This window comes from Dufourea novaeangliae, unplaced genomic scaffold (assembly GCF_001272555.1).
Source record: "Dufourea novaeangliae isolate 0120121106 unplaced genomic scaffold, ASM127255v1 scaffold169, whole genome shotgun sequence".
NCBI classification, from domain to species: Eukaryota; Metazoa; Arthropoda; class Insecta; order Hymenoptera; family Halictidae; genus Dufourea; species Dufourea novaeangliae.
This window is the reverse complement of record NW_015374043.1, coordinates 633,739-659,096: the sequence shown is the minus strand read 5'-3', so window position 1 is coordinate 659,096 and position 25,358 is coordinate 633,739. Positions and strand designations below refer to the sequence as shown.

Sequence of the window (25,358 nt, the reverse complement as noted above, 5' to 3'; positions counted from 1 at the left end):
ATTCGTTATTATATCTTGCCTTCCATTTGTATATTTGTAACAGATAAATTCAGAATAGATGTAGTTTCATAAATAATTTATCAAATCTGTGCGATAAACTATTATCAATCAAGCTGCTTTGGTACAAGAATTTGAAAAAATTAAAAAAGTGGAGTTTGATCTGTAAACTTTGGATATTTTAGATATGTGAATGACTGAAACAAAAATTACGGATAAAGGTATACATTCATATGATTTTTCTTTATTATTACTAGACTGCGTCAATTTTAGACACTCATTTATGAATATGAAAATGGGATAGAAATTTATTTTCTCTACTAGTATAGATGTCTTATTATGCCGATATTAATATATAAATACCATTAAGCTTTATTAGTCTTCATTTTATTGCATTTTGTATATTAAATTTTACATATATACATTCATTTATAGATACATTCTATTCCAGTATGCACATAGTATGATGTTCTAATAAACTAATCCATCGATTCCCTACGCGTTAGGCCTCGAGATCGAGGTGGGACCTCGAGTACTAAATACCACACAGAAATCCCGTAAGCCGGGCCTCGTGGGGCAGACCAGTAAAACTGTCGTTTTTCGCATACGCTTACGAGCAACAAGTCCCGAGACTGGTTCCGGTCACGGACCGTATGAACAGTCAACAAGAGGACCCCGAGACGATCGCATATATCCTGGCCTGATTCAGGCGGACCATGGCTCACGACGTCTCGTCGATCCTGTGCCTCGCGTTCGCTTACTCGATCATCCTTTCGTCGAATTCGATCGTGGCACGACCGCAGCGCCACGATTTCGAATTTTCCGTGCACGAAGGACGTAACTGCTCGTCCTTGGACAGGAAGTCCGAAGGTGATTGGTCCTTCGAGGAAGGACGAGGGATAAATAGGTTGGTTGTATTAGGGAGCGTTAGTTTGCCTTTGGTGCAGGTAAAGCGTAGAGTGAATCGGTAGGATAGTTTTGGTCTTCTGAAGATTTTCTTAACAATGGAATTATAGAGATTTCGTACATTAAATTGTGGGAATCAGTGTTTAAGGATTTTTAAAGTGGAATACTGAGTTCTCAAGTGTCCAAGGTGAGGCTTGTATATTTAGGGAATCAGTGTTTAAGGATTTTTAAAGTGGAAATCTGAATTCTCGAGTGTTCAAGATAATAGTGAAACATTTGTGATTATAGATACGTGGATGAGGAAAACACCGGCTACAATGAAACGGATAATTTCGCAGCGAGATCTAGAGCATCGTTTTTTGGGAATGAGGGGAGAGGATTTTCTTTCGTCGATATCGTCGAGTCGATGTTTTCCGCAGTGGCTAACGGCATCGGTTCCATCATGACCAGCATCATTGGCCCGGAGAAAAATTCGAAGTCACGATCCTCAAGAGTTAGCTACAAGAATTATCAACTGATCAGACTATTTCCGAGTTCAACGAGTCAAGCGAACGAATTAAAAGAACTCAGAGACGCTGAACCGGACGACATCAGGTTCTGGACGCAGCCAGCTTATAACAAGTACGTTGTTCGTCACAGTCTAGAAATTGTTCTTGATTAATTAACGGTACACCAATAAGAAAGTGTTGACGTTTCAGATCAACGGACGTGCTCGTCGCTCCAGACCTGATTTCAGATCTCAAGACCTTTCTTAAGGACAGAGGGATCGATTTTAAGCTACTGATACCAGATCTTCAGGTAGATATACGAATAGAGAACATAATAACTACTGGACCGAGGTCAGATAATATTTAGCACTTTGATTTCTCATATAATGTGTGCTTTCTCACAGAAAATCATAGCCTATCAGAATCCGAAGATGTCGAAAGAGCAACGCGAGGACCTCGTTACCAGTCAGGGCCACGGCATGACCTGGAAGAGGTATCATCGATACGGAGGTAATTATTTTCTCTTACTCGTCAACATTTCTCCTAGATATTCTATTAAAAAGTTTCTACAGAATGTATGTAAGATGTCTATCGATTCCATGTGAGATGTAATATCGTACTAAAAAATAGGGTAGAAGTATTTCTTTCAATTTTATTTAATACATCACCTTTATTAAGACAGATGAGCATATCCGCCATAATTTTGTGCTACATATAATAACTGGACTTTTTGCATTTTCGGTGACTAATATAGAAATAACAAAATTACACAGAAATTTCATTTCGATACTATGTGTTTTAATATGTTAATAATAATGCATAAATAATATTAAATTTTATCGAAATCTTTATTTTGCAAGTCAGGGAACGTTATAAATGCATAAACATCCGCTGTCTAATAATTACTCTGCGAAAGCCCTAGTCGAAAACTTTATTTTTCGGAATGTAACTTAATAGGCATCGTCATGTGGTGCCCCAGGTAACTGTCTCCTTTCGTAAGAACCTACGAATATTTCCCTGACCATCAGCTTTACGACCATTTTTTTCAGATATCGTCGGGTACCTGGAATATTTAGCTTTCAGGTACTCCAAATTGGTGGAACTGATAACGATAGGTCACAGCTACGAAGGGCAGCCCATCAAGATGGTGAAAATCTCGACCGGTCCCAACAAGGACGGCGAACCAAAACCTGCGATCTGGATAGACGCTGGTGAGTCCTAGATCTTCCATAATAATTCCTTTGTATAAACACTTACCCGGTTACCAGTGAGAAACGCATGAAAAATAGAGAGACTCGTGGTACGTGCTCGACGTATTCGCTCGTTTCGTGTCTACTTGCTCAGGCTAGAGGAGAAATGTAACGAACCCTAAAACTAGAGTATTCTCGTATTTGACATGAGATCCTGATCTTTATTATTCTCGCTGGCGTCCCGTTGATTTACGTCCTAGAGAGTCTATGCATAATAAAACGTTTTCTCGTCGAGTGACACGCGGCTGTGCAGGAACTAAAACTGGTTTTCCGTTGAAAACACTTTTGAACCCATTGAAAGACTCGCTTTGCTATTAGGACACAGGTACATTCGCTTTGAAGAATATTTCAGCACTTGTTAACGATAATACTGCGCAAAAATTTTATCAACAAGGGGTGATACAATTCTTCAATTGTTTAGTCGTGATGTATTCTTATCTTTAAAGTGAAACGTATAATTACTAATATAATCTTCGCGATAATATGAAGATACCTGAAGGAACTCGGTAATTTTTTGTCATACTTCAACTTTCTCAAACATTATCGATAATACATTTGTTTTGAATACATCTTGAAATTTTAAGAAAGTTTCATCTATTCGTGTAAATTATGACAGTTGTAAATGTACACAGGAATTGAATTTATGCGTATCGTACCTTGCAATTAGCGTCGACGAAAACAATCAGTGGCGAGGTACATTTTGATTCACAAATAGGACGTTCGTCGCGTGCAAGGCTAATAAAAGTTGCATCAGAATTTATATCTGTGCGTATCAATGGAGATAAAATGGTTTGATTGGTCGATAAAACTCAAAGACCGAATAACTGTGTCGTTTACCTTTTTGAACCTGTGAAATCATATGCAAAATACTCTTCTAACACAAGCCTAGATACTAGAAACTCATCTCTATGGAGAACACATCTTGGATCCACGTTATATGAGATTCTAGATTCCATCCGATCTATATAAAAATTTCAAAGTGTTTCTCCATCCGTCGAATTATTATCGAGATGAAGGGGACTCGCTTTGGGTTCTCCGAAACAAAATTTCTGTACCGTTAACCACGTGTTGTTTTTTTCTTTTCTTTTTCTGAAATTGTCGTCGCGATTCGTCAGGTATGCACGCACGCGAATGGATCGGTTCTGCCGTGGCGACCTACATCGCGAGCCAGTTGGTCGAGAGGAACGCCAGCTACGCGAAACTGCTGGACAATTCGGACTGGATGATCCTGCCAGTCGCGAACCCGGACGGCTACGAGTTCACTCACACGGGAGATCGACTGTGGAGGAAAACCAGGAGCAATCATGGGGAGAATCAGGACGACAGTCGGTACGGTGTCGTCCCCAAAATTTGACAAAACTAGAAAGACTAATGAAAGTATTGGCACACAAACGCTTCTTAACTTCTTCAGGGACGAATTTCTGTATTTATTTAAAATACAGGGTGACTCGACGAGTAAAAGAAGTATAAGAAATATGGAGCATTCTAAGGGACAATTTAATTTCTTTATATCTTATTTTTTTGACATATCGAAGTAACCTCGAGTTTTTTCAAAGTCAATGCGCCTTTTTTTAATACCATCATGTTATAGGTCGCTGAATTCGTCCTTCCAGTGACAGCAACGTGGCATTAAAGGACACAAAGGAATTCTATTTTTATGGCAACTGTTACATTTATTCGAAACTTTAAATGTTATTACCAGCGAAAGAAAACGAATAATATACATGTTTACTAAATTCAGTTTAAAATCGTTATCACGTGTTTGACTCGATTTTGTAAGGCAAGGGGTTAAAAAAAGATTCATTGACCTTGAAAAAACTTAATGTCATCTTGATATTTAAAACAAATAAGCTTCTCAATTTAGTACCTCCATCAAATTATGATCGACACTTCGATGATCCTCTATACATATAGGTACTTACATTCCAGCCTCCTGCAGTTTGTGAACCATTACGCGAAGTGGTTCTGGGGGAACTGCGAGGGTGTCGATCCGAACAGGAACTTCGGCTACCATTGGGGCGAGTTGGACGAGGGTGGAGCAAGCTCCGATCCCTGTCACGAAACTTACGCTGGTCCTCACCCGTTCTCCGAGCCGGAAACCAAAGCGATGGCTGACTATATTCTGGCGAACAAACAAAATATTCGGTAAATAGGTCGAAGTAAATAATTCGATTGAATTTTTGACACTTAAATTAAATACAGTAAATCCTCGATGAGTATTCGAAGGTTCTTCAGCACTGACAAGAAGCGTTCCCGAAGTATAACACTGACTTTTTAATCAAGTTTAATACAGTGATAGAACTTGAAATTCATAAGTCAATGGTATTTGTTTCAACCGCATATAGCCATTAATTTATGAAATATTTCATGATCAGTGCCGAGGAACCTTCTTGCACTCGTCGAAAATTAACTATATTTTCGAAATCTCGAAAAGGTGCCCCTGAGCCATGTCGAAGGAGCTCCGTTAACGTTTGACGTGTCGAAACGATACTTTCAGAATGTACTTGACGCTGCACTCTTACTCGCAAATGTGGCTGGTCCCGTGGGGATACACGTACTCGAAGCCCTCGGACTATTCGGAGCTGGCGAACGTCGCGAAAAAAGCGATAAACGCGATTGCGAAGATACACGGCACCGATTATCAGCTTGGTCCATCGTCTGACTTGCTTTATCCCACTTCTGGTACGATAACAAACATGTCTGTCAGGTCGAATAGGTAGTAAGTAGGAGCGAGCGACTTACACGGTTTGTTTGATAACATACGGTTATCTGATTGAATACAAATCGTGCCATTTCTCTGCGGTTAATTAAACCGATAATTGGTCACGTGCTAATTAGACGTATTGGTGATTGATTTTTGAGAACGTGATTTTATCAGATCGTACCTGATTTGATAAAATGCCAAACGAAAGAAATTCTAGATCATTTATTAGATTAACAATCACTTTAGATTAATGGAAAATCAGATTTATTACTGAATTAAATTTTTTATACTAATCTACGTAATTTATGTTGGATTTGGTAAACAGAAGTTTACGATCAGAGAACGGATTTTTATGAAAAAATTCATATTTCTATTAATTAATCTTCAAAGAAACAGAAATATTTTTCTTCGATTAAATGTTTCGTAATGCCAGAAATCGAACAATATTTTTATTAGTGAACATTGTAATCCTCATTTTATTGCGTTTCATACATTTACATGTCACAGAAGTAGTTAAAATCCAAGGTTTAACGGTGATTAATCCATCATCCTGCGTCAATCAAATCAATTCGTCCACTTGGCCAATAATTATCGGAAAGTACGCCAGTATATTAAAAGATAAGGCACAAGATAGTAGAACAAAAGTTGAGATTTCTATCTCGAAACTGGTATAACAGTTGAAAAGAATTGGAGAATATTGTCGATTCTTGATCTATTTGAAGAGTAAGAGATAATTGTAACATTGGGCCAAAGGTCTCTAACACGGGCCTCGTTTTTAGATCGATATCAAGCTGCATATTTATTCGTTATATATGATATTAATATAAGAAACATTATTATTAATGTAATTAAAGGCAAATTGATTCCAGGGGCTTCTGATGATTGGGCGAAAGGTGTAGCTGGAATAAAATACGCGTACACCTTGGAGCTTCGAGATCGTGGAACTTACGGATTTCTACTTCCAGCGACGCAGATCATGCCCACGGCTCGCGAAATTTGGGCCGGAATAAGAACGATCGCTCGACTAGTCACTTGCAACACGTGAAAATTATTCAAAAAACTTGATTATAAATATTTCCATGCGAATAGAAACAAAAGTCGTCGGCGAACATCGAATTCAAAGCGTCTTGTCGCGATTATCATTACAACAATTCGTCGTGATAAGACTTTACGATCGGAGATAGTGCTGAATTTGTTTTGATTACGAGATTATTAAGTATGTCTAAAGTTCAATTGCCTAGTCCCGGGTCATGTTCAAACTAGAAAATTATCGCGTTTAATAATGGCACCCTGATATACCTATACATAATTTTCAATCAATTTTAGAAACAATATTCTTCGTTGAACGTGTAAATATTGTAAAGTAACTGTAAGATTAGGAAAAGTGTACTTGAACGATAAATAATTTATTGTAGGAAGCGTGTGTATTTATTTAAGTTGAATTTACGAGAGTGTAAAAATGATTCAATAAAGCACCGAATAACGATTATATTGACGATCGACGTTGCGGATGACTTCTGTCGCTTTAGAATTTAGTGTCTACGATCTATATATGACATTATTGCAGAGAACTCATCTAGTTTAATGTTGTCAAGAATAATGAGATACACCCTGATATTCATGTGATAATCAAGGCACTCAATTGCCGTGTACGTTGCTTGTAAACACTTATAATATAAAAATAGCCCCAAGTGGCTCGGTTATCGATTACGATTTAGAATTATCACTAGATATCGATGCATAATATCATATATAAATCGTAATGTCCAGTCGTATTCGCAAGTAGTACCAAGGTATTCATACGACAATGTTGACCAAGTGTGTTCTCGCTGCAATCCTCGTGCTTCAGGGTAAGAAAACGGTGCTTTGGAATTTGTCTTAATAATTTTCACGTATAAAAAAAAAAAAATATAACACCTACATTGTCATTATATTATTTTCTTTGAGCCATGAACTTACTCTCATGGGGCTACTTTCATAAAATATTCAGAGATGTCGATTGACCAGATATTTGGTATTTCATTATTTTAATTATTTAACAGTCTGTTCGGCCATCCCCTACGACCTGACGCCACGTATCACCGATGGCGTTGACGCTGCACCCGGTGAGTTCCCATACCAGGTCTCCATCCAATGGGGAATCCCACCCCTGAAAGACTACGCCCACGCCTGCGGTGGTTCAATCCTGAACGAAAACTACATCCTGACTGCTGGACACTGTGTCTTGAAAATTGGAAAACTCAGGGTTGTCGCTGGCAGATACTATCTGAACAAGGCTGAGGAATCCGACCAGATCATCAAAGTTGTCAAGACCATTGTCCACAGCGGATACAATGGGTGAGACATTAGTCAGAGGATTTAATAGCTATTCCAGTCAGATAGAACCTAAACAAAATTTATCAAACGTAAACAGTTAAATAGATGATGACCTATGGTTAAGGCATATAGCTTCATGGTGAATCAGAGTTTATCAATTCGTCGAGTTGAAAATAGGGTACCGTACGTCTAGGCGAATTTGAATCCATTTGAGATAAGGATTGTCCAGCTAGGATTGCAAGATATTCCGTGGACCAGGTTGACATTCATCAACCGTACGACTTATATACTACCTTTTGGGTTTACAGAGGTGTCGCTCAACACGACATTGCCCTGTTGAAATTGGAGACTCCACTGAAGATGAACAAGCTGGTAGCCCCCATCAGTTTGCCAGGTCTGAACCAGAAGCAAACCGGTCAAGCCGTCCTCTCTGGATGGGGATCCATCTCCAAGAAGATCATCCCTGTTCTCCCAACAGTCTTGCAGAAGGCTTACGTTCCGATCCTTGAAAATGACGACTGCTACAATCAACTCACCGCCCAGCCCGCTGTTGGTAAACAACCTGAATTATTCGAAACACAGGTCTGCAGTGGAACCGCTGGCCAAGAAGTCTCTGCCTGCTCTGTAAGTTCGATTATCATTTGTCGAATTAACCTCACGATAGCTTAACCCAGACTGGATAGAATACTAATTTTTATAGCTAGAACCAGTAACCATGAGCTTGATTCTTGCAGTGGTTGCAAGAAGAATAATTGTTCACTTGTTTACTTCGTATTTAGGGTGACTCTGGTGGCCCACTCGCCCAGATTGTCGGTGAAACCGCCGTCCAAGTTGGTATTGTCTCGTGGGGTATGATGCCTTGCGGATCCAGCCACATGCCATCTGTCTACACCCGCGTTGCCTCCTACATCGATTGGATCAACCAGAACATGTATTAGATTTTGCATTGAATGGGTTTGGAATAACCTCGGTTTATTCACAATTTATTAACGAACCGTTAGGAATCTTTAAATTGTAATATCCCAAGGATAATAAACACAACGAATTTCGTCGAAATAAATATTATCTCCTTGTTGCGTCAACCTGTCTAAAAATAATCATCAGATATTATATTTATAAAAAAAAAAAAGAAAGGGAAGGAAAATTGACAAGAGTTATTGAGCAACTAACACTTCTTTGTTCTTTTGCAAATACAGAGAAATGATTTCAAGTAAATGAATGTCGAAATCACAGCGATACTACGCTCGAATCAATCAAAATAAATCCACATATCTCAAAAGGAGATATGGGAAGAAGAATTTAAAAGAATGCGTTATGAAATTATTGACTTCCTTCCTTAAAGATTATCCTTCTTTTATGTGTCGTTCTTTACATTATAGGGAGAAATGAAAAAAGATAATGCGATCTATGCTGTTCAAACAATCTACATCTATATACAGAGTCAGTAAGAACTAATATCTTAAATAACTCGTTCCTTATTTGTTGTATTAGAAAACGTTTTAATAAATTATGTAGCATTCTAAGGGACTCTAAAGGGATTTTTTTATATCTGATTTCTCTTGAGATATCCAGGTGATCTGGAGCTTTTTCAGGATCAGTGCGTCTCCTTTTTAATACCATTATGCTATAGGTCGCTGAATTGGTCCTTCCTTATTGCCCCGGTGTCCCTATCAAGGAATGGAATACTGAAATTATACGGGAGCTCCTGACGCCCCCAAAGCATGGGACAGAAAATTACATTGAATGTTAGGTCTATTCTATCTGTGTTGATGCAGGAGGTGCAGCGACAGTGTTCACCCAGGTCTCTCAATTCAACGCGTAGATCACAGAAACTATGACGCATGGATCTATTTTCAATCTGAGAAATTTCAGGAGAATGTTAAATATATTTATTGCATTGTTTCTCTAATCCCTTCGCACTCGATTGTCCCCTTGGAATGGAAACAAGTGTATTTGGATTTGGGAAATTCCGAGTGCATAGAGTGGGATGTTGTGGCTCACTCGCAGAACAAATAGTCGATTTTGGAGTGTCCACTTATCTTTCGTATATGTATGTACTTGGATACAGGAAAGTGGAACGTTCGTGAGAAGCTAGATATTTTTATAATTGAGCGATACTAGAACCTGTTTCTTATTTCTCGTATATTTTATAGTCGTGAATTAATATCAATTATTGCATAAATGGTCCCAAATGCGAGGTACGAAAATGTCTATTTTGTCATTTTTACGTTAACAGCCGAGATTATGGCATTTTATGACTCCAATCTGCCAATACATTCGCAAAGACAGTATGCTTATGGAAGCAGGTAACTGAACACAGTAGAGAAAACTAGAATCCAGGTAATAAGGACTATTAATTATTTAGATAAAATATTACTGCATGTATACAATATCGCAGCTTGTGTGTGAGATGAGCTGAGGGGTAAAGAAAAGAAGAGAGTGCGATATTAAGTTATTAATTTCCTTAAAGATTGCTTGTCTTTTATACTTTGTTCTTTAATTTTTTCGTGTTCTTCATCAGTCATTTATGATATCATCGTTTAATCTTTTATGTTTCGTAATTATGCGATCGATGCAGTGTATACAATCTGCATACATCTCTATCCGTAAAATTGCGTGAAACAGTCCAAGTTTATTGTCAACACTGATAACTCTAATGAACGGTTGCACTGTGGCTGCACCTAGAACACAGTTATTCTTATCTACCTCCTAACAATAAGTAGCACATGTGTACAAATCAATCGGAAATCTTTTTATCATTTCTATTAAACCCGTGTGTTTCTCGAAGATCAGTTAACTTTTCCAATTTCCTGTATTTCACAATTGAAACGGGAGATAAGCCAGATTCATCCATCACAAATGAAACGAACGTAATAATCGTCTCAGACAAAAGCTCTGTTATCGCCGATGGATCACGTTGATTAAAATGTATTTTCCGAGAGGGCGGCGTCATCGATAGCCGATCAGAGTCGTATATAAGACCTAGTGTCCACGAAAATCCCAACAAACCATCGAAATGTCTCTAAAGCTGGTCATCTTCGCCTGCCTTCTCGCAGTGGCTGTCGCCAGTAAGTAGAATTCCAAATAAATATTTAATTATCCAATCATAAATTAAATTGTACTTTTCGCTCGTTAAATGGACCACGGTTTGACAATCGAATTTATTTGTTTCTAGCGAAACCCTATCGTGGTTTCAACCTGCCGCTGTTCGATGGCCGCATCGTCGGAGGATCGGAAGCCACACCTGGACAATACCCCTGGCAGGTTTCCCTTCAATGGGGAATGTTCGGGACATACTCTCACTTCTGCGGTGGTTCCATCGTGGCCGGCCAATGGATTCTAACTGCTGGCCACTGTGTCGATGCTGTCCCAAGTTACGGTGATTTCCTGGTCAAAGCAGGCAAGCACAGCCTGAAACTGAAGGAAAGCAGCGAGCAGGTCGTGAAGGTGGTGAAGTCCTTCGTGCACGAAAAGTACCCTGGGTAAGTAACAACCCTTTATTACCATCGTTGAGCAACGTAACTGCTGTTCAAAGAATCTCAATAAAGATAGAACTCTGAATTTGATTCTAACCGATAGGATCAAACTTATCCCCGAGGAATTAATTATTACTAACCGTATACCATGTTGCTGTAACTATTCATATTTTTATTTTGACTTAATTATTATATATGCATACTAGATTTATACCAATATAATAACTAAATAAATCGCTTCAATATTAGATGTTTAAGAAACCATGAAATGATCGTTAAGTAGCCAATCATATTATGTTACTGATTCGAGTGTTTCACGAATTCCAGAAATGTCGCCCCATACGACATCGCGTTGCTGAAGCTGGAGAAACCCCTGACGCTGACCAAAACGGTACAACCGATCAGTCTGCCCGAGGAAGGAAGCATTCCAACCGGAACTGCCGTGCTGACTGGTTGGGGATCAACCTCGAGAACGAATAATCCAATTATGCCTGACAAACTTCAGACCGCCCCGTTGCCGTTGGTCGATCTTGCCACCTGCAAGAAGGCTATAGAAGACCTCACGGGTCCGTCACCCCTGCACGAGACCAACATTTGCAGTGGTCCCCTCACCGGCGGATACTCAGCATGCAGCGTAAGAAATCGGATTCGATTAATCGTGAATTAAGGTTCGAACGCTGTGCTATTGATATCGTTTAATTTCAGGGTGACTCAGGCGGCCCATTGGTCCTCAACCAGAATGGCAAGACTACATTGATCGGTATCGTCTCCTGGGGTATCGTACCATGTGGAACACTTGGCGCACCGTCAGTGTACACCAGAACATCTGCCTTCAACTCCTGGATCAACGGAATTCTATCGAAGAATTAAGAACCTTTTATACTAAACTATTTCTGAATCGAGTACAATCGTGAAAGTGTTACCAACCGGAGGAATTGAAGATGAATGTTAAATAAAAGTTTTTTTTTTATATATACTTTTCATTTCTTTATTTTAATTACGTAATTTCCTGGTTCATGGGTCGAATGAATAGACGATTTTTGGAGTGCCCACTTACCTTGTCATAGATACAGGAAAATGGAACGTACATGACAAGCTTGATATTTCTATGATTGCAAGATATTATCTTGATACTGAAAAACTAGTTCTTGTCCCTCAAACGTTTTATGGCTCGGAATTTTTCTCGAGTATTTTATAGATGCTCTTAAATTTGAGAATTATAAAGGAAACCTTCATTTCATCATTGTTATGTTAAGGTATCATTCTACTTTGACGGCCGAGAAATTAAACTATATTTAGGGATTTTTTAAACTATTAGAAGAAATATAAAAAAATTACGAAAGTACTTTTATTATATTTTATTTTAAAGAAGCATGAAAGTGACATCTCAAGAAACGGTATCTTTATGGTGCAGGTGATTTTTCAGCTCAGACTCATCTGAAACAAAAGCTCAAGATTTTTAATTAGTACGAGTGCCGCTATCACCCGAAGCACACTCTTGTTTATATCTTTAATTTATCGTACTTTTTATATAACAAAAACACCGAAAAAAGACGTTCTTCGTATTTTTCTTGTTATTTTTTAAGATATATTATTTATTGTGCTTCTGGTGATAACGACTTCATACTAATTAAGAGTCTTCACGTTCGTGCTAAGAATAAACTTCAAACAAAATATGGTAAAACTATTTTTGCAATTTCTTCATATTATATTATTTGTAAGTAGTTCCATAAATACTAAAAAGTTGTATTTCATTACATATTGTATTTATTGAGGAATAATCCTTAAAGATTAATTTATAACCAACACAGTAAAATGACCCGTTAGAAATCGTTATCTAGTCATTGAGGAACAAAGGTCATGACGTAGGGGGTATTTCATGGTTTTAGTGTGCCTTCGAAAACAAAGTATGTCTGTGGAAGCAGGTAACAGAAAAGAGTGGGGGAAACCGGACTGCAGGTAATAAGGACTACTAATGGGCAAGGACAGTGACAATTGGGCAGTCGAACCGTTAGGGTCTGGGTGTGAACGAAGTACTTAAATACAAATTCCAGACAGTATTCGTGCGAGGCTTTATCATAAACGACGTTGTTATACAGGGTGCACCGCGAAACGTGATCAACTTAGTTTATTCTGGTATCAATTACCTTATTTATATTCTATTGCTAGCTGTTCGATCGAACATTTTTTTGCATGGTTAACCATCAGTTCTTAATCGTTTACGCGAGTGTATAGCAGCTGATGGACGCCATTTTGAACATCGTTTTAATTAAGGTAAATGATCTTCTCTTACCGTTTCTTTGGTTTAGAAGAAAATTAATTATCTATTATGATGTCGAATTCATCTCAGTATCCGTTAAAAGGTGAACGGTTATAGGTTTATTTGTAAAAAAACTGAAGGGGGTTGACAAAAAATTTGATGAGACCTCTACTAGTAAGAATATATTTCTGAAAATTTATTTCTGAAAATTTATTTCTGCCCTTCTATGACCCTGAAGACCATAGTATGCTACATAATTGAACTCGTCTTAGTGCCCGCTTTCATATGATGTAAAAAAATATGCAGCATTCCATTTAATAAAATTAAGGTCACCTTTGTTTCTAGAAAAATATCAAAAATACAAAAACTTTACACTACTTACTATTACTAGTAAAATATACTACAACTGCCTACTCTTCGGTTTTTTTCTAATGTTTACCGTTTACGAAAAAAAAACGATGGTACAAATTATCGCGAACACCCTGTATACTGTTCCTGTTAAAGTCGTTCGATAAAGCATTCGGGAAGTGGTCGTGAGTGAAAACCTCGACCTCCACCGATGTCATCCATTTCCAGTCATCGGACGTCTTTCAGGGAGGAACCAGTTGTTCCAGTCTTTCGGAATAACAATCTCTCTAGTTCCTCCTCAGGATGTTCTTCCGGAATCGCCTCCACCTTGACACCGTATACCCGCCCTGATCATTCGATCCCGATTACTCGAGTCAATTCGATCAAGTAAAAGTTGCACGAAATGATATTTCGAAAATCGTTCGTGTTGTTAACAATGTACGGTCTCGTGCAGTGTTCCGAAATAGACGGTGAGTTATTGAACTTTATCGGTAGATTTCAAGCTCGTGCGTCTCACCGATCTTATCTAATCACGACGGTTTTTCATTGATAGAAATGATCGCGAAATCGGCGATGTTGGCGCAACGACCGACGAGGATAGTGGGTGGGAAGGATGCTGAGAAGGGACTTCATCCGTGGCAGATTTCGGTGCACTGGGGTGAACGGGAACGAAAAATTGCGTCGAGACACATTTGTGGTGGTAGCTTACTGACAGCCGGTTGGGTGTTAACGGCTGGACATTGTAGAATTCTCGCTCCGTTCAGGGGCGAGTACGTGATCCTTGCTGGGAAATATAAGTTGGGTGTTTTGGAGGATACCGAGCAAAGTAGACTGGTGGAACGAATATTCGTTCATCCAGAATACGACGAGTGAGTCATGAAATTAATTTGAAATCTGATCGAAATAGTTGATTAACAAATCAATATTTTTGTTCCAGGACTGTTGCCCCATACGATATCGCGTTGATGAAGTTGGAGGAACCATTCGACCTGAATCCCTTCGTTGCCACGGTCGCTCTGCCATACCCTGACTCAATACCATCTGGAGACGTCATGCTGACTGGATGGGGAAGCATCGGAAGAACACGAGCCCCAGAACGCCCAGAGAACCTCCAAGCGGCCACGTTACCTATAGTCGACTACGATTTGTGCAAGCTTACGTTGGATAAGAGTTTGAAACGGAAGGAGAAGAATCCACTTCATCCGACGAATATCTGCACGGGACCTTTGGACGGCAGTCTGTCGGCTTGCAAGGTACATTTTTGGTGTATTTATATTTAGTAAATCGAATTACTGTCTTGACAACAGAGACGACAGTCCTAGTTAGGTCGCTCTAGGCGAAATAACAACCTAGACCTTTCTTTTCTTGGAAGATCTGGATAGATCTGAACGTAGTAAATATTTTTTAGGGAGACTCTGGAGGCCCTCTAGTCAAAAAGAACGCTTTCGGTGAAGCGGAAGTGGTAGGAATAGTCTCCTGGGGACTATTTCCCTGCGGCGGAAAGAACGCGCCTACCGTGTACACACGGGTCTCCGCGTTTATCACGTGGATCACTGTGATCATGTTAAATTATTCATAATCATTTCTCACCGATATCACGTACAATTCCTTATCGATCATCGATTACAGAAAATTCACGGGTACAGACGATAATCGAATGATTGAATTGCGATGAAGAACGCGTTAATAAATGTACACAGTGTTCCTAAGATAAAGGTTAAAAATAACTGCTCGATAAATGTTTATCCTTCCTTTTTTTATTCAATAAATAATTCTCCCATCGTCAACTCGTCTTATCCACTACGTAGTACACAAGTGTGTACCATGCACACGATATATCGATAATAATATTTATACAAGCTTCTCGAACACCCAGGCGAGAGAAAGTCGATCTTGATGCAATTAAAACTCAGGCAGTTCAAAGATTACTAATCCGTGCAAGCGTCAGCGACGACCAATACCGCGGCCAGAGCTTCCTTCGCCGTGGGAATGATGTAACGCGACGGTAAAACGAAACCATGCTTTCCAGTGTCCCGTAATTCGATGGTGTACGTATATTTCACCTTCAGGATGGCCTTGGACCAGTCGTCGGAGCCACCGGAAGCGGCGTACAGAGTGGTCGCGCTGTTCCCGACCGTGTACTGGCTGTTTGCACCTCCTGCCTTCTTCATCGCCGTTGCCATTTCTTTGCCGACACGCTCGAGATCAGCGTAATCTGGTGGAACCCGTTTATCGTAGCCCCATGGGTACAAAATGAACTGGCCGTAGCTGTGGAACGTCAGGTAAGCCTGCAGAATAAAACGTTGAAATTTAATTAAGTGATCTTATCGAGCTAACTTGCAGGTCTAATAACGCTTTACATTTTGGAAAAGATCCTTGAGAATGGATCCTAACGTTCTAAACATACTCTAGTTGCACAAAAATATTGTAAAATATTTGTTTAGCCACAGTTTTTAATATGAAATAAATATTGAATCCAAATATTGTATACATATACAGGAAATATAAAATACATGTTTCCAATATTAAATACATATTTATTTTATATTGGGAAAAAAATATTTTTTTCGTAATATGAAATAAACATATGTATATTTAAATATGAAAAAGAGATTGAATCTCTTTTCAATATTGGATGAATATGTATTCAATATTTTGTGCTACTAGGGTAGCTATTGCATGTAGAAGTTTTTTTCTTTTATTAAATTGCATATAAATATTTTTTTTTATGTGGGTGCTAATCCCTTTGGGGTAGCACTGTTAGCACATAGAAGTTAGAATTCCTTCACTTCAAGGATCTTTTCTAATTCATTCGAAATGAAACCCACTTTGAAATTAGCGGCGCTAGCCTCGAAGAAATTCTTGATGGCGTTGGTCTCTGGTTCGGAGAATGGCCCGGAGCCTGCATAGATCTCTCGACAAGGGTCCTTGCTGGTACCCAAGCCACCCCATCGGTAGCCAAAGTTCCTATTCAGATCGACGCCTGTGCAAGAGCTGCCTATCGCGCGTTTCCTGTTCTTTCTCCATAATCGATCCCTCGTGAATGTGTATTCGTATCTGGAAATCAATTAAAAAGGGACATCAAGGGTATAATTGAATGTCCTAGTTTGTCGTATCGATAAATATATACCCATCAGGATTGGCTACGGGAAGGATATAATAATCAGCTTCGAGACTGTCACTGTTCTCGACAAGGTAATCGATAATGTAGGTCACTGCCGCAGGTGAGATCCATTCTCTGGCGTGGATACCACCGTCGATCCACAGCGCGGGGGCGTTCGGTTTCCCGTTGCTGATCCTCAGGACCTACGGGTACCATTTATCACTTTTAATAACAATTTTAATCAAAAATTGTAGTAACAACTTTAATCGAAGAAACTTCTTTCCATTCATCGTCTAGAGACATTTCCTCTGAATGTCCCAAAGAAGTAAATACTTCCTTAACTATTCCTTAACATTCCTTAAGTATGGTTCCTTAAGTAGTCACTTATTCGTAAGCATTTCGAGTAATTTAAAATGACTACCTTCAGAGGCCTCCCCTCGACAGAGTTTCCAATGCTGACGACAGAACAGACGGCCGGGAATGTTTCAGCCAAATAATCGAGATAGGTGTGGATATCTTGAAGACGATGGTAACTGGTCCATTCCATTCGATGACCTGACAGGTATACCTTCAAGATTATTCAGAGGTTGCACGTTCGGCGTCCTCGAGTGATATGTAAGAACATTCCGCTCCGTGGATTCAGAGGTGATGATCGACACGGTTGGAAAATAAATTAATTGAATTCATTCGTTAATTAGCCCCGTGCCCCTGGATACGATTCTGAATCGACGAAGCGGATTGTGCGCGCGCGGGAAGCTCACCCCTAAAGTGCCAGGGACCACCTCCACCGTGTACATTAGGTACAGGATAGCGATGAGGACGAGGACGTGGGTATCTACCTCGCACCCTGACTCCCTGCCACCAAGCGTAACGAGCTAGAAAATTACTTGAAAGCTCAGTATTCGGTGATATGACGTTGCCTGTTAGTTTATGGATAGCCAGCTGACGGATCTTTGATCCAGGGAGACTTTGCATTATCCGGTATACCAATCAATCCCTTTATTAACACTAGAACTACCAGCATTGGATGCATACTAAATTAAATTGTGTAAGAAAATAATATATAAAATATATAAGACAACCTAGCATAACATACCGTAAAATAAAATCTATAGTAAACTATAAGCCAGCATAAATTCTGTCAAAAGCATCGTTTTAATTTCAGTAATGGTAAAATAGAAAATCTGTAATCCGTCATTTTAACGGGTCTGGTAGTTCTAGTGCTAAATTCAATATGTACTTAATACTCGTTGTTTTTCAACGTAAATTGCATATAGATATTTTAAATTAAAGATACAGTCCAAGATTATTAAAAAAAATCCTAGTGCTTTTAAGGGTCATGGACAGACAAAGTACGCTTTCCAGCCTAGTCTGGGTTACTCGGAAACACGTTCTAGTATGGGAACAATAAACATTCCTAACTACATCAGTACATTGGTCGTAAATCACTTTGTACCGATCCCTTCCGCAGGGTCGAATTTCAAGGTGCCATCGAGCTCAGGTACCTCAATAAAATTTTCAAAACAAATTATTTCGACCGCCCAACTAAATATTGCTCGTTTCAAAACCCCCCTCCAACTCACAATCCCCAGCAGATTGACAGTCCGTTTTCTCCGGATCAATCGTCATTCGCGATTCAGTCAGTGCGACCCGCGGACAGTTTCCTCATTCGCTATTCCGTTCGATCAGTCGGTCCCGGGAGCTCGGTTTCACCGGTTGTTTTCGAAACTGGGCCCGTTGCCAATCGGTCTCAGAATTATCGTGAATTTGCCCGGGGAACAGTTAACGGGATCGAGTGTGGCCAAGAGCAAAAGATCGAAAGCAGGTGTGTTGCAGATGCGCGGAGTCTACGAGCGTGTGTAACTGTTAATGTTAATCAGCATTGTGGGATCCCGAAACTGGGTTACCAGGTTGAATCGCGACGAGGTTGCTAACCCCGTGTACCTTTCCAACTGAAAAATAAGCCCGCAGCAAAATGGTCCTCCTGGGAGGGGGCCTCGTTTATCGTGGGGTATCAACGTCATTTAACAGTCCGTACGCGAGCATTAGAATGTCGTTAGACAGCGGTGGAGGTTTCACGCGATTAATTCGTCCGTGACGTCTAACGGCGACTGTTAAACGGCCCCTTATCAAAAACACTTTCGAATCGCGTTGCCTGCGCACGGCCATTTGTTTCCCGCGGCTTTCTTCGGTACGTGACTGGACTGCTCGTTTAGGTGCGTCGAAGCCATTCGTGTTAGTGGAACGGGTAAAATGACAAGTGAAACGTTTTTTCTTTCACTGGTTGGGGTTTTCGTGAGAGTGTAAACTGGGTAATGACGGCTGAATATAATCCACAGTACTTTGTCTGTCCCCTTTGATAGTTTTCGGTTGTATTTTTAATTGTTTTACTATTGTTGCGTTGTACCACCCATTTTGTGGAATTGATTTTTTATATTAACAATTTATAGTTAAGTCATTTTCGATCATTTTGTTGTCATAGAAACCGTGTCCGAAAGCGGCATGATTTTTCGTGGTAATGCGTGACAGATAGAAATTTTTAGAAAATATTAAGCGAAGCTAGAATAGTAAGCCAATTGAAATTTGTTTGTTGATATACGATGATGAGGATCTCTACGAACCGTTACGGCCCTCTATCTCCTGCATTTCTTCTTCGGACAGCACGTTATTCTCCTCGTCCATTTGCTTCTGTAGATTATCGATCACGACGTTATAATCCAGGTCCTTTTGTTCTAAATAACGGGCGACTCTGGCGATTTCCTCCGAGCGAACCATCACGTCGATTGCCGTCTCGTTACCGGTCCAAAAGCCGAACACTGTATAGTATAGACAAGGAAATGGTGGTCAAAATAGTGCCTTCAATATCCCTTTTAATTGAATTTTCGTCATTTATCTACTAAATGATTCCCCTATTTTTAGAAATTCGAAACATAATTAATTACTTCACAGAAGATTCCATTAAAAAATAATATACTAGATTATCTTGGTGTTATTATACAAGAAATGACAAATTGTCTACATATCTGTACATATTGTACTACATATTCTCCATTTAAAGCGATTAATTTTACCTACATTAAATAGAGTAGCCATTAGATTGCGAATATTTAAACACTTACAATGTCCAGGGATACAAATTACCATTTCTATAAAACGATCCATGAAAACCTGAACTTTAAACAAATAAGCCACCAAATATTCCCAGCCTTCCTTCAAACAAAAATAAGGGAATCGTTCCATGAATAATCAGACATCTTCATCCCCTAGAATTACTAACATCCAGCTTCCTGGAAATCCATGGCAACGTTCAACAGGGGCTGTCCTTCGTTAGCCTGCACCCTCCACACCTGTGCGCCATCGTAGGTCACCTTCGCGTCCCTCACCCTGACCGCCCTCTGAATGGTCTTCGAGTTCTCCGCGACTGGCTCGTCGACGATCTCTATCCAATCGGGTATCACGAACTCCCGGCGTGGTCGATAAAGCGCCGACGCCGCCGCGGCGAGAACGACAACGAGGAGGAACGTGAACGTCGTGAAACGTGCGCCACGCGATCTGTTACTCTTCTCCATCCTCGGACAACTATCCATGGGTCGTCGACGGGCCCACCTTTTATGATATTCGACCCGGTCGACGATCGGGAGTAACGGGACTTAACGAGCGCGGCTCGTACCTCCTCCAATCCAGCGGGTCGCTCGAACCGCCAGGCATCGAGGATCTTTGACCCCGGTACCAGCGTCGCAAGGATCAACTCCGCCATCATTGGCCAGCGAGCTCCCTGGCTCGTGGAACTTGTTCGGCTCTAACGACGCTGATCAGATCAAGAATTTTGATAATCATCGTTAATGACACGGGCTTAGTTCAACTTTGGAAACGTTGGAAGACGTTGGAAGATGTAGGAAGACGTTGAAAGAGTTTGAAAGGGGTTGAAAGGGGTTGAAAGAGGTTGGAAGAGATGTGAAGAAGTTGTAAGGGGTTGGAAGAGATTGGAAGAGGTTGGAAGAGATTTGAAGAGATTTGAAGAGATTTGAAGAGATTTGAAGAGATTTGAAGAGATTTGAAGAGGTTGGAAGAGGTTGGAAGAAGTTGGAAGAGGTTGGAAAACGTTGGAAGATGCTAGAAGAATCCTGGCCATGCTAACCTTTTCTTTTTCCTTGAAAACTATTTCGGTCTAACGATTCGTTTTCAGAGAAAATTTAGCTAACCTTCTTTTTTTTCCTTCAAAACTTTTTCGGTCTTACGATTCGTTTTCAGAGAAAATAATAGAATCAACGTGGTTCCCGGTGGCGATATACCATTTGGAAGACGTTGGAAGAATCATGGTAGTACCTTTTCCTTTCCGTTCAGAAATTTTTCGGTATAACGATTGATTTTTAGAGGAGATAATAGAGCCAAAGTGGTTCGAAGCGGCTGTGTACCGCGCAGGCGTCGCCTCGCAGCGCTTCAGATCGCGGCTGACATCCGTCGTTCGAAGTTGACTAATGGAGCCGAAAGCATCAGAGAATTCGGAGCATCCCAGACGTGATCGTATAGTCATGAAGACCCTGCTGGCGATTGCTTGCCTGGTCGCGGTCGTCGCGACTTTAGAGGTACCGTTTCGTGCTTAATGTCGGGATTATTGCTGTTTTTCTGCGTGCCGTTAGGTCGACGGTTATAAGGAAATCGTCTTCAGAATATACGCGAAGATTTCTTCCGATGATCACGATCGAAGGAATTGGGTACCAATTGAGCGAGGATGGAGAAGATCTTGAAAACAGTTTAAATACGAGGAAACCTAAGATAGAAAAGATATTAAGTGTGTTTAAAGTGTCGTATATTACTAGACGAAATAGTTAACAGTTGGTCTAAGTTAGTTTACTCGGAATTATTGGAGTAATATAGCGGAGTTGGTAGTTTCTGATAAAATTCAGGTGACACATTTCCTCACGAGATTACGAGGAAGACAATATCGAAGCCTAGTATAGATCGGATACGTTTTACATTTATAGAATCAACGACGTAAGGTTTCCTACGTCGTGAGGTATCGGGAACGCTTCAGTCCAACGTGTATTCCATCGACCATGTGAGGAGGATTGCATCAGTTCTTCAAATCTGAAGACTAAGCACATCAGAAAATTTAGATCTTAAAAAATCAGAATTTATTCATACTCGTTCAAAGATGAAGTATCATCTAAAATCTGCTTTTGAACTCTAATCATCGCTTCCTATTTCAGAAAGACTTTTAAACACTGAATCCATAATGATATAGTTGAGATTGAACTTTTAGAGACTTAAGGAGACCAATCCCAATCCTGATCGAAGTTTAAGTAGTTCTCACTCGAGTCTATTTTCAACTCGAGTAATAACTCTCCAGCTCGCAAGGTGCACAAAGAAAACTCATTTCAGGGTGACAGGCTCACAGTCACTGAACAAGTGTACCTAGACATCATGATTGACGATCATCCGGCCGGGCGAATCGTGGTTGGCCTCTTCGGGGACATTGCTCCCAAAACAGTGCAGAACTTCATCGGTCTGGCGACTACTGGCGTGGCCGGGAAAACGTACAAGGGTAGCAGATTCCATCGTGTGATCAAGAAGTTTATGATCCAAGGTAATTAAACCCAATAATGAACCAGAACTGGTTCCAATGACGTCAATGAGGCAGGTGGGGATATCGAAAACGGTGACGGCACTGGATCCATCAGCATTTACGGTAAATACTTCGATGATGAGAATTTCAACGTGGGTCACAATGGACCCATGTTTGTTAGTATGGCGAACGGTGGAGAGAATTCGAATGGCTGTCAATTTTTCATCACCACCATTCCCACGCCGTGGTTAGATGGAAAGCATACAGTGTTTGGAAAGGTAAACTATATCTATTAATTCATCTAGGGTGGAAAAAGAAAAATATTAGGTGTACCAATGAATTACCCCCTATTTAGAGAAATTTAATATTCATTCTTAATAAATCAAGGTGTATACTGCTTCAGTAATATTAATTTTCAAACTCATTTCGTTATTTTTAAAGGAAGAATGGAGATAAATAGTGTAACAATTGGTGGATTATTTATTGGTACACCAAGCAATTATACATTCATTTAACAGGTTGTCGATGGCGAGGATGTAGTCTTTAAGATCGAACAGGTGAAGACTGATGCTGACGACTTTCCGGTGAAACCTGTTATTATATTCGATTCTGGTTCTCTTCCTACAGCTTCGCGATTTACAGTGGCCGATAACAATAGCTACAAGTAACTTATATATTTAGTATTCATTTTCGTAGAATACTTTAGTACTAGATACTTGAGAATCATTGATTTTTTAGGAGTACCATTTGAATTGTTTCCTTTTGTAAAACAAGCAATTAGAACTGTAAATTACTAGCATGTGCTTTTTTTTTGTTCATTTAGTATTATGAAGGTATTAGTCCTACATACGTTAATTATATATTAATTATATTACATATTTAGTATCTAACAATAACATTGGAAGTAGATATTATAGGTTTTACGTGCACGCGCTCGATCATTACTTTCGGGTTACAATAAGTAGAAACAGTACGTGATGGTCAGACACACTATGACATATCCTATCGAATTGCGTGGTCTACTTAACCAAAAATTCGAATGCTATTTTCTCGAAATTTGGAATGTGATATTCTCGAAAATTTCATTGCATACTTTTTATTTATTTCATTAGAAAGAAGCCTTCCATGCTTTGTTGTAACAGTGTAGCAATCGCGGTACTGCAGTATCATTTTAAAATGCATGATTTAATTTTCGCAATTGTAAAAATTCTTACAATTCTTAACGTATAATTTTGTGTAGTGTTCAAATCCCTACGTCATAGAAGAAAACATATTAACATGTTAAATATTCTACCAATTTACAGTATATGGTCATGGGTCAAAGCGACTTCTGTGCCTCTAGGATTCAGTTTCGCGATTCTCGGATTCTTCCATTACATGATGAAGCAACTAGACGTTTAATCGCGGGAAACTTTCGAATGAGTTTCGAAATATCATTCAGGGAAATTGCTTCGACGTGTTTAAATGGTTGCAGCTGGAAGCGTTCTGCTTCCTCGATACAACAGAGACGGTGTCGTTTGCCTCGATAGATTACGTGCGACATCTAACAGTGGCTCGAGAAGTTCACTGTCAACGGAAGATTACAGAAACAACGTCATTCCATTATTTATAGTTGTGACACGATGAAAGTATTTACTCAATGAATATCTGACAAAAATATTCATAAAATTTATTCGATTCATCGGTACCAATTCTTCAAATTACTTTATAGGGTATTTAAGTACAGTCTATTAGTATTCGACGCATGTTACCTAAACAATTAATAAAACAGGTCGAAACATATTGTGTTTACTTTGCAGGAAAAAGAAATAGTTTCCAGTCTTAATTCCATATAAGTAATTTCTTTACTGATCAATTATTTCGACGAACAGAGCAATATATAGCGTATTGAAATTACTTCCCAGATTAATTCATAGATTTTACTCAACTGTCAGGGCATTGAATCGACGTTACAGAAGGTCCTTTGTAATCTATTTGTAACTCAGCAATACAGCCTATCCAAACATGAACAAACTGTCTATCAAACTGACTCCAACAATGTTGCCAAGAAGGTTCCAGCAAACCTTGCTACCACCTTGCCGTGATGGTCCCAGAATAAGTCGAATGCGGCAGTGGTTTATCACGCAATATAGACAGTCTGACAAGAGAAGCCTATACAACACAACGTTTCTATTGTTCAGATTCTCCCCGACACTAACTTCCAAGTTGTAACTCAAACAACAAACTCTCAATGCACAAGCCCACATTTTCCGCCTCCCGTAACCACTATACAATTCCAAAGATAGAAAAAACCGTGAGCATATTCTAAAATTAAATTACCAGAAAGTACATCGGTGAACATCGGTATCATTGCTCCAAAAAACCTCAAAGTTCATTCTTGGCAACCCCCGAAAATTGAAGCAAAGAACCCTCGATCCAATGATCAATTATCAGAAACAAATCCACGAAGTCCCTGGCAAGGTTTGGCAAGTCACCAGAGTTTAAATTTCCAAGACACACCTGTGAAATATGCACACAGGTACTCCAAATATTTAATTACTCCAAAACACCTGAAAACTCACCCCTAACAACCACCGAAAATCGAATCAGAGGACCCTCGATCCAATGATCCACTATCAGAAGCAAATCCTCTAACTACGCTCCTGGCAATGACGCAAAAGAACGACGCAGGCGCGGACCACTGACGCCAGTCGGGCGTAGAAGGTTGCCCCGCTATAGGTCAGTCAGTGTCGAGCCGGCATCGCTCGCCGATCGGATGAGGGAAATGAAGTGAGTCGGTGACCGCGATTCGAGCGTGTAACGTCTGCTCCGCGGTTATTGCTCGCCTCGTGGGGGCGTTCACCGATACCTCCTGTCAAAATTCGCCTAACCAAAAGCTGATCGAATCCGCTGCTCGTTGGTGTACGTCAAAAGGACCACAGAAATACACGTGTGCGTGGGTGTG

The 25,358-nt window shown here is 39.8% G+C and overlaps 5 protein-coding genes across 5 annotated transcripts; 4 read left to right on the top strand and 1 right to left on the bottom strand.

The window, feature by feature from the left end:
* Positions 1 to 713: 713 nt before the first annotated feature.
* On the top strand, positions 714 to 6,390 carry LOC107189562 (carboxypeptidase B-like). Its single transcript, XM_015578121.1, has 9 exons — positions 714 to 904; positions 1,192 to 1,524; positions 1,602 to 1,701; positions 1,796 to 1,901; positions 2,441 to 2,602; positions 3,757 to 3,970; positions 4,556 to 4,786; positions 5,139 to 5,323; positions 6,215 to 6,390. The coding sequence occupies exons 1-9, from the start codon at positions 714 to 716 to the stop codon at positions 6,388 to 6,390; spliced, it is 1,698 nt and encodes a 565-aa protein (XP_015433607.1).
* A 751-nt stretch (positions 6,391 to 7,141) lies between these two features.
* On the top strand, positions 7,142 to 12,113 carry LOC107189561 (transmembrane protease serine 9-like). The gene is made up of 9 exons (XM_015578120.1): positions 7,142 to 7,195; positions 7,388 to 7,682; positions 7,970 to 8,285; positions 8,441 to 8,592; positions 10,450 to 10,531; positions 10,648 to 10,729; positions 10,837 to 11,143; positions 11,465 to 11,771; positions 11,843 to 12,113. The coding sequence occupies exons 1-9, from the start codon at positions 7,153 to 7,155 to the stop codon at positions 12,005 to 12,007; spliced, it is 1,749 nt and encodes a 582-aa protein (XP_015433606.1). The 5' UTR covers positions 7,142 to 7,152; the 3' UTR covers positions 12,008 to 12,113.
* A 2,068-nt stretch (positions 12,114 to 14,181) lies between these two features.
* LOC107189559 (trypsin-like) lies at positions 14,182 to 15,324 on the top strand. The gene is made up of 4 exons (XM_015578119.1): positions 14,182 to 14,215; positions 14,299 to 14,614; positions 14,683 to 14,998; positions 15,154 to 15,324. Exons 1-4 carry the CDS (start codon positions 14,182 to 14,184, stop codon positions 15,322 to 15,324), a joined length of 837 nt encoding a protein of 278 aa, XP_015433605.1.
* A 349-nt stretch (positions 15,325 to 15,673) lies between these two features.
* LOC107189558 (carboxypeptidase B-like) lies at positions 15,674 to 20,417 on the bottom strand. The gene is made up of 6 exons (XM_015578118.1): positions 20,126 to 20,417; positions 19,470 to 19,664; positions 17,270 to 17,403; positions 16,876 to 17,051; positions 16,574 to 16,802; positions 15,674 to 16,033 (listed from the first exon to the last, which is right to left on the bottom strand). The coding sequence occupies exons 1-6, from the start codon at positions 20,415 to 20,417 to the stop codon at positions 15,674 to 15,676; spliced, it is 1,386 nt and encodes a 461-aa protein (XP_015433604.1).
* A 909-nt stretch (positions 20,418 to 21,326) lies between these two features.
* Positions 21,327 to 23,815, top strand: LOC107189571 (peptidyl-prolyl cis-trans isomerase, rhodopsin-specific isozyme). The gene is made up of 5 exons (XM_015578131.1): positions 21,327 to 21,434; positions 22,231 to 22,435; positions 22,490 to 22,692; positions 22,933 to 23,078; positions 23,719 to 23,815. The coding sequence occupies exons 1-5, from the start codon at positions 21,327 to 21,329 to the stop codon at positions 23,813 to 23,815; spliced, it is 759 nt and encodes a 252-aa protein (XP_015433617.1).
* Positions 23,816 to 25,358: the final 1,543 nt, after the last annotated feature.